Source organism: Eucalyptus grandis, chromosome 2 (assembly GCF_016545825.1).
Source record: "Eucalyptus grandis isolate ANBG69807.140 chromosome 2, ASM1654582v1, whole genome shotgun sequence".
Taxonomy (NCBI): Eukaryota; Viridiplantae; Streptophyta; class Magnoliopsida; order Myrtales; family Myrtaceae; genus Eucalyptus; species Eucalyptus grandis.
Window position 1 is genome coordinate 14,679,776 of NC_052613.1, and position 9,553 is coordinate 14,689,328.

At 43.0% G+C, this 9,553-nt stretch overlaps 1 protein-coding gene across 1 annotated transcript; it reads left to right on the plus strand.

Moving 5' to 3' along the window:
• Nucleotides 1–5,847: 5,847 nt before the first annotated feature.
• On the plus strand, nucleotides 5,848–8,965 carry LOC120290524. The gene is made up of 5 exons (XM_039306809.1): nucleotides 5,848–6,360; nucleotides 6,649–6,724; nucleotides 7,094–7,435; nucleotides 7,520–7,750; nucleotides 8,721–8,965. The coding sequence occupies exons 1-5, from the start codon at nucleotides 5,848–5,850 to the stop codon at nucleotides 8,963–8,965; spliced, it is 1,407 nt and encodes a 468-aa protein (XP_039162743.1).
• Nucleotides 8,966–9,553: the final 588 nt, after the last annotated feature.

Below are 9,553 nucleotides of genomic sequence, written 5' to 3' on the forward strand. Positions count from 1 at the left end.
TGGCAAATTAGGTTGATCATAACTTCAAGAGTATACGATGGGGGTACCCGAGCTTTGCATCATTGCTGCCCCAAAAGCCGAGCTCCGCACATGGTGGGATAGACTAGACCCAACTGGCCATGATTAGGTGCAATCCCATGTCAGACGACTACTTCTTCTCTTGGAAATAGAAACTCATTATGGTGTTGTACGAGCGTTGGCGTATGTCTAGTGTCTCGAGACTTTCACATTCATATTCGGTGACCACGAGCTCACTCCAACCTTAGAGGAATATGGCACTGCCATTGGGAAGCCCTTAGTGTCGGAGTTAGTTAGCTTGCCAGTGGGGATTGAACACACATTGACCTTATCTAAGTTTCTTATAGTTAAGGGAGAGGACATGAGAAATGTTTTGAAAGCCAATTGTAAAGCTTGCCCATTTTCATTCCTAAAAGAGCTTTTTTAGAATGCCACATCTTTCCAAAAGAATAAGATCTTCCTATTAGCTTTATTTGGGTTCGTGATATTTCCACATAGAAAGAATGCTATTAACCCCTCTGTGGCATGGGTAGTTCGTGAGGTATGTATGGGAAGGGGTTTTGTTAATGCCATCCCAACTGAAACCTTTCTTTCCCTTACCTACTTTGCGGAAAACAAAAACAAAGTTTTTCATGCCCCTCCTGAAATCTTACAAATTTGGTTCTTCTGTCATGTTAAGGGGCTTGGTAGCTTGATGACTATGAACGACATTTCTAACTCTAGCCACCCTATCCTAGAGTTTAGAGATAGGAAAATGTTTGCCCCCGATTATCATTACTCTGAGTGGTTAGTTTTCATGACCAACCCTGGACCTGAAGATTTCCAATGGCATGCCAAATGGCTCCGAGTTCAAGAAGCACGGTTTGTGTGTGGGCTTACTAAACCTATTCCTTTGTAGGGAATTATTGGAGTCACTGAATATTATCCGACTCGGGTCGCCCGACAGTTCCAAGAAGGTCAACAACTTTCATCGGCCATTCAAGAAGACCTGCTTAGGATAGACTTCCTCAATGGATGCCAAGACCACGAAGACTCTGTCGCGCTAGTTAAGTCGATATGGGATATATGCCACCTCGGAAGCTGATATGGCCTAAAGAGGAGTTGGAAGGGCAAGAGAAGACCTATTATGTCTCGATGAAGTACATCCTTAAGTACAAGATCCCAAAGAGCCTATGCCTAAGGATTCTTGACGCGCCATTAAAGATCACCAACCGAGCCGAGATCAAGTGCCTCAAAAGGGAGCTCAAGGAAGCCGAGAAGCGTGTCTCGAAGTCAACCCTAGTCATTGGGGCTGTCACAAGCAAAAGCTGTTCTCATTAGTTAGATTGAGTCAAGTGCGATATGTAGTGGGACCATGCCCGCATACATTACAATGTCAAAGAGTTTGTCTCGGGTCGCAATATTGGGAGTTAAGAGACATGTCTTTCTGTTTTCAGAATAGCTTCGTTGTTTAGGAGTTCTCCTTCATGTCTTTTCTTGCATTATGGAGCAACCTTGCTTTCAAATGAAATGAACAAATTGGGGCAATTAGATCTTTGTCATGGGCCGACCACCTAATCATTACTCAATGCTTATATATGCTTATTTATCCTTGTCCAGCTACTAACGGGTTGTCTACTTTCGTCCAACTGTCAACACGACTAAGAGGAGATCTCCAATTCATACTCATGCAAAGGCGAAGATGGAGAATGAGGATGTCAGCATACGCATGGCCAACATGGAGAACCAACTGGCTCAACTTACTGCCTTGATGGCTGAGATAAGTCGAAAAATCAGTGAGCCTCCGGTCATGGCCATAGCTGGAACCTCTACTCTCATTTTGTTGGAACACACTCCACCCTTAGTTGGAGAGCCACATGTCATCGATCTTGGTGAAAGAGGTGCTTTTGAGGAAGCCCCTTTTGTTACACCTGTAATGGTCAATTTGGATCCTCCTCCAAAGGAGAGATCTGCCATCCGCTTCGATGAAGAAAGTGCAACACGCTTGGCTAAAATGGAGGAGCGACTTTGTGTCCTTCAAGGATATGAGATGAAAGGAGTGGACAAGCTAACCCCATATGCTAAAGTGAAAGTACTTGAGACTTTCAAGGAGCCAAAATTCACAAGAAAATATGATGGCACCGGCTGCCCTAAAACTCACCTCAAATACTACTTAAGGACGATGGCTTGCTACTCTAACAATGTCCCGCTCCTCATACATACATTTCAAGATAGCTTAGACAACCCTGCCATGTCATGGTTTATTACACTGGATATTAAAGAGATCACTGGATGGGAGGATCTCATTAACGAGTTTTTACAGCAATATAAATTCAACTCTGAGATTGTCCCTACAAGAGAATAGCTGGTTCGGATGGAAAAGAGGAGGAATTCACTGTTTAAAGTGTTCGCCTAGAGGTGGAGAATGATGGCATCACAAGTGAAGCCTCCACTGAGTGAGAAAGAAATGAGGCAGCTTCTCTTGAAAACTTTGCCATCTGACTATTTCCAGGGACTAGTGTACTTTGAGTGCCAAACATTTTCACAGCTGGTGGAAATTGGTGAGGGGTTGAATGGGCGATAGTTGATGGAAGAATATCTACAGGAAATAGCAAAAAGTTCCCAACAAGGAAGGACAAGGAGATGGCAGTCGAAGTGACGTTTATCCAAGAGCCATATGCACCTAAATCAGTGTCGACACCTTCGCAAAAGCCTAAAGTCATGCAAGGAAACGTGTCACGGAAATTTGACGGAAGCAAGAAGTTCCCCCCGAAGGGAATTCACACCTCTACCCTAACCTCTAGCGAAATTGTTACCTATCCTCCTTGAAAAGAGATTGGTAGCCAAAGAGGTGCCTAGAGACAATCCCCCAAGATTCCCGGGGTTCGATGTGACTAAGGCATGTGAATACCACATGAGGGAAAGGGGGCATGACGTCGATGATTGCCTCGCATTGAAATGGAGAGTTAAGAACCTATTGGATAAAGGAAAGTTGACCTTCAAAGAAGCTACGCCCAAAACCCTTTGCCCAATCATGCTGAAGGAGTGAATATGATTCTTAGGGAAGTGCAAGCGAATGAGTGACTCTTTCTGGTGGATGTCCCTAAACTATATGAGGCCCTCGAGCTAGCTGGGCACTATGAAAGAGGGGAGGACATAACCATGGAGGAAAAATTAGAATGTATTTGTAAAATGATAGGCATCGGGGTATTCCGAAATGTCAATGGAGAACAAGGGCCACTACCCGTGATGGCACCGTCCGTGATTAGCTCATCATCTCACAATACTACTTGCGACCGTGAAATCGAGAAAATTAAGCCTCCTTTCCCAGAGGAGGATGAACAAGTGGTAATAGAAAACGTCTCGAGAATGGATTCTAAGAGAACCTTTTGGAGCCATGATCTCCTAGAGAAGATGCGTGACAAAGGTGAAGTGTTCCATGCGTTGGCTCAACCAAGCGGAAAATATGACTACTAAGTGAAATATTCGCCTACCTCGAGTTTCTTTGATGATTCTAAAGACATCATCCCTGACGGATGAGGGGGGGGGGCATGGATGACCCAATGCCAAGAGAGGAGGGGATGGTTGCTATGATTGCCCTAGTGGTGATAGAATTGCTTGATGAGGATCGTACTAGTGATGTCGAGATGGAAACCACGGAGCCAATGATGATTGACCTTATGGTCGAATAATTATCGATGATCGAAATCCTGGAAGAAAGCCTAACACCGGTCGTGATCGAACTATCACCTCAAGGAAAAGACGAGGTGATAATGCTAGAACCTCCCTTAGAATTCAACACCAAAGTAGTACCCTGGGATTACGGGACAAAGGAAGTAGATGCCGTCACTCGATTAGGTCGTTGCTATGTGTCTACTAGAGGAACAAAAAAGAAAGCCGTAACGGAGGAGGATGCGAGGCAATTCCTAGCCGTGGTGAAAACGAGCAAATTCAACGTAGTAAATCAACTATGGAAAATACCGGCTAAGATCTCCATCTTGGAGCTAATTCAATCCTCTGAAAAGCATAGAAACACTTTGTTGAAGATCCTTGACGAGGTACATATCCCGGAAACAATCGATGACATCCAGCTACAGGAGTTCATGGGGACCATCTTACTAAAGGATCAGATCTCCTTCACTGATGAAGACCTCCCTGTTGATGGTGGTGATCACACAAAGGCACTGCACATTTTAGTGAAGCATTATAGCACCGTTGTTTCTAGAGTGTTGATTGACAATGGCTGTGTATTGAATATATGTCCATTAGCTACACTCCACCGTTTAGGTGTTGAGATGGAAAGGATATGTCCAACTAAGTCCATTGTGTGCGTGTTTGATGAGATGATAAAAGAGGTGTTAGGAGAAATCGAGTTGGAACTACTTATCGGTTCTGTGCTTTTCTTAGTATCATTCCAAGTCTTAGATATACCGACTGCGTTCAACTTTCTGTTGGGAAGACCATAGATCCACATAGCGAGCCCTGTTCCCTCTAGCCTCTACCAAAAGGCACGATTTGTGGTCGGCAATGGACTTATCACTGTGCACGGGGTAATAGACTTCAAGGTGTACCATGAAATGGCCATCCCATACATGGAGCCCGAGTGCAAAGAAGAATCAAGCTTTCAAACTCTCGAGCTGATGCTTATGATCCACGTTCCTATGGGCTCTTGCGTGGGCATTCCTAAATTATCCAAGCCGGTCCTGGCAGTAAGGAAGATTATACTAGCGAATGGGTACAACCCCGGAGGTGGTCTAGGGTTGCATGGACAAGGGATTCGAAAGCCTATCGGGGCTTGAAGAGTTATAAGGAGAAAAGGCTTAGGGTTTGTCAAAGAGCGTGGAGGCCGTGGAAATAGAGGAGGCCGCAGTGAATGTGGAGGTCGAGGCACTCAAGGAGGTTGAGATGAACGTGGAGGCCGAGGTGACCGCAGAGGTCGAATTATAAAAGATAAAAGTTGCCAAAGTGTTCTTCCTCCTCCACTGAAAGAAACATTCCCAAGACCCCCAAAAATGTTGATGGAAGAAGATGGAGCTACTGACAGTATAGCCGAGATGTTTGAAAAGAATATTGTATGCACCATCCTAGCTCGTGAGGAGGCTGAATCTTCTGGGAGCATCACTGACCCTTCAGAGTAGGATGGTTCTAGCTCAGCGTAGCTTTTTACTTTATGTTTTTTTCCCCTGCGTGGGAACTCGTTGTTATTTCAATTTTCTTGTTTGAGTCGTTTATGATGTAAATTCTATTAAGCCCTTGACCTTGAGCCGTTGGTCTGGGGTGGTGTGTGTGTTGTAATATGGCCTTATCATTTTCCTTTCAATGAAATAGATGCATGTTTTATTATGGACATGTGGAAGCACACCAAACTGGTTCTATGATGGTCACTGAGGGCTGGGCCTCTACATGCTCCCTAGTTTCATAATTTCGCAAGAGCAAGGAAATATGAGGATATGAGGACGAGCTCTTTAAATGGTTTTCCGAAAATTATTTGAAAATCATTTGCAAATGACACGCGTTTTGTTTGTTATTAATGCACTCTAACTCATCTCATCGCATCTCAGGCATTACATTATGCATAATCATGACAAAGATTCATGTGACTCGGATTCACATAAAGGTGATCTTTTAGAATTTGATGCTGATGATGATTAGAAAGGGATCGAGCATGATTGTAATTGACATGAGGGATCAAAACCACTGACAGAAGAACAAACAGTCACCATAAATTTAGGCGATACACAGAATGTTAAGGAAATAAAGATCGGGGCATGTCTCTCAAAGTTAGAAGCGGAATGAATGATTAATCTCCTTAAAGAATATCAGGATATATTTGCCTGGACTTATGCTAACATGCCGGGGTTAGATCCTGATATTATAGAGCATGCCCTTCAGACTGATCCTAATGTGCCACCTAAAAAGAAGAGGCTCAGAAGAACGAAACCAAAGTTGTCCAAGAAAATCGAGGGGGAAGTCATGAAGTTGTTAAAAGTGGATTTCATTGAAGTGTCACACTACTCCGATTGGATAGCAAACATTGTACCTATCATGAAAAAGGATGGGTGGGTTAGGGTGTGTGTAGATTATCATGACCTGAACCGAGCTAGCCTGAAAGACAACTTCCCAATCCCGCATATTGATGTCTTAGTTGACAGTACGACAGGATTTGAGTTATTCTCCTTCATGGACGGTTGTTCTGGATACCAAATCCGTATGAAAGAGGAAGATAGGAGCAAAACATCGTTCATAACACCTTGGGGAACTTTTTGCTATAGAGTGATGCCTCTCGGTCTAAAGAATGCCGAGGCAACGTATCAAAGGGCCATGGTCACGTTGTTTCATGACATGATGCATGAGGAGATCGAAGTTTATGTGGATGATATGATCGCGAAATCAAGATGAGGCGAGGACCATGTTGAGGTCTTGCGGAAACTGTTCGAATGTCTTCGGAAATTCAAGCTACGCCTCAATCCCGCAAAATGCATTTTTGGAGCGAGATTTGGGAAGCTATTAGGGTTCATGGTTAGTAGTAAGGGCATAGAGATCGATTCGTCAAATGTTAAGGCTATTTGTGATTTATGACCCCCAATTACCACCAGGGAAGTTCGCAGCCTGATGGGATGACTCAATTATGTGGCAAGGTTCATCTGTCAGTTATCTGAAACAACGAAGCCATTCTTCAAGCTCCTGAAAAAGATTGCAAAGATTGAGTGGGATGCTGAGTGCCAGGGTGCCTTCGAAAAGATAAGACACTATCTCACTCATGCACCAGTCCTAGTGCCCCCTCTCCCTAAAATTCCCTCGATTTTGTACTTAACCATACATGACGAATCATTAGGAGCCATGTTGGCACATAAAAGACCAAATGACGGGAGAGAATGTGCGATATACTACTTGAGCAAGAAGTTCACCATTTCTGAGATGAATTGCATAGAAGTTTAGAGAACTTGCATGGCTTTGATTTGGGTCTTGCACAGGCTGCGGCAATACATGCTTCATCACCAAATCTTACTGTTGACTGAAAATGATCCCATCAGGTATCTCTTAGAGAAGCCATCATTGGTTGGCAAGTTGGTTAAGTGACAAATCTTAATTTCAGAGTTCGACATTCAGAGCCTGGGACAAAGCTCTGTTAAAGGCTGCGCCATAGCAGACATGTTAGCAGAAACTTCCAAGGGGTCTAGAGCATCTGATGAGGATAGTGACGCGGATGAGCGAATTTTACTTATATCAAGCGATAAATGGGCGATGTACTTTGATGGTCCAGTTAACTTAGCCGAGTCTAGTACTGGGATAGTTCTTATCTCTCTAGATGGACAACACTACACTGTCGCTGCTAAACTAATGTTCCCATGTACAAATAACGTCGCTAAGTACACAGTATGCATTCTTGGCCTCCAAGTTGCCATCGATATGAAGATCCATGAGCTACAAGTTTATGGTGATTCGGCCCTTATCGTCTTATAAACCTAAAGTGAATGGCGAACAGTGGATTCTAAATTGATTTCGTATCATGAGTTCCTAGGGGAGTTGATGAAGGAATTCCAAGAAATATCATTCGAATACTTACCAAGGTCCCAAAATCAGTTCGCTGATGCGCTGGCTACCTTGTCTTCAGTGTTGCAAGTAACTGGAGGCATGGATATTGAACCGTTAAGAATTGAAATTCTTAGACGCCTAGCTTATTGTATGATAATTGAAGAGGAGCCTGATGGAGAGCCATGGTATTGTTACATCTTAGATTATCTTCAGAATGGTGAGTTTCCCCAAGAGTGCGACGCGGCAGACATAAAATATCTGACAAAGTTGGCATCGAAATTTTTCGTCAATGGAGGTGCACTTTACAAAAGATCATTTGACTCGACATTACTAGAATGCGTCAATACCAAGGAAGCCAATTGTTTGATGAAGGAAATATACGAAGTGGAGTGTGGCCCCAACATGAATGGTCACCTTTTGGCGAGAAAGATCATGCGACTCGGCTACTATTGGCTAACCATGGAATTTGACTACATTCAACACGTGTGATGTTGTCACCAATGCCAAGTTTATGGGGATAAGATAACGCTCCACCAAATGAGCTTCACCAAATGTCCCAATCTTGGCCCTTCTCTATGTGGGGAATCGACGTGATCGGGCCCATCAATCCCAAGGCGTCAAATGGACATCAATTCATCTTGGTGGCAATCGACTACTTTATGAAGTGGATTGAAGCCAACTTGCACGCCAATGTCCATGCCAAGAATGTGGCCAAGTTCATTCATCGCGATATTATTGCCCATTATGGTGTGCCAGAGGCGATCATCACTGACAATGGATCCAACTTAAACAACAAAGTCGTAGATAACTTGCTTGATGAGTTTTGAGTCCGACATTTAAACTCATCACCATACTGTCCTTAAATGAATAGGGCAGTTGAAGCAACAAACAAGAACATAAAGAAGATCTTGGTAAAGGCAGCTGGAAATTATTGTGATTGGCACGAAAGACTTCCTTACGCACTGATGGCATATCGAACATCTATTCGCATCTCCACAGGGGCAACTCATTTTTCATTAGTATATGGAATGGAGGTTGTCTTGCTTGTAGAGTTTGAGATTCCCTTATTAAGGGTCCTCTCTTAGTCGAAGCTTGATGAAGCCAAATGGATAAAGCAAAGGCATGAGCAACTAAACATGATTGATGGGAAGAGGTTGAAAGCTATATGTCATGGTCAATGCTATCAGATCGAGTCGTGAAGGCCTTCAATCGGAAGGTTCGTCCTAGGCATTTTGAGGTCAATGACTTGGTGCTAAGGAAAGTGCTGCCAATCATCCCTAATCCTCGTGGCAAGTTCACCCCGAACTATGAAGGACCCTATGTCGTTAAGAAGATCCTCCTGAGTGGTGATATAGTTTTAGTTGAAATGGACGACCGTGAGTTGTCTAAGCCTGTAAATGCCGATGCTATCGATAATATTTCCCATGAATGAAATCAAGGCCGTAGAGCCATTTCGTGCATAATGTGAGTCACATAGCATCATGCATATCATTCATACATTGCATACATGCATACTTATTTGTATTTCAGGTATCCAACCAACTCAATGAAGTTACAATAGGATGGAAGACATTGACCATTGCCCTTGAAAAGTCGATTCAAATGGCTACCCAACCTCTGCATAGGTAGTCGGGTATTCATTTTCCTATTATAATAATAATAATAATAATAATAATAATAATAATAATAATAATAATAATAATAATAATAATAATAACATCAACAACAATAATAATCCCCGAAAATGATGAAAGAGATGAATGAATGAAAAGCAAAGCGCCTGGGTCTTGCATGTTGTCGATTCAGTTGTTGTTAACTATGTCTCTGTGAGGGGAATTTCATATGAGTGATTTTGACAAAACTAAAAAGGAATGTTAATCATGCTAAACAAGAAGTGCTTAGGATGAAGAAAGGTAAGCTATTTCCAAACACGTCCTTCTAACACTTTTAAGAGTTGAGTGAAAAGCGACCTTCTCTTAGGACGCATGATTCATTCGCATTTAGCACAAAGATCGAAATG

Excerpts from the sequence above, each read along its gene's own strand:
- LOC120290524 (XM_039306809.1), top strand. The coding sequence starts at position 5,848 with ATGCCGGGGTTAGATCCTGATATTATAGAGCATGCCCTTCAGACTGAT. Across the intron at positions 6,361-6,648 it reads TGATGCATGAGGAGATCGAA|TTATCTGAAACAACGAAGCC; the intron begins GTTTATGTGGAT and ends TTCATCTGTCAG. Across the intron at positions 7,751-8,720 it reads CTTAGATTATCTTCAGAATG|ATCGAGTCGTGAAGGCCTTC; the intron begins GTGAGTTTCCCC and ends CAATGCTATCAG.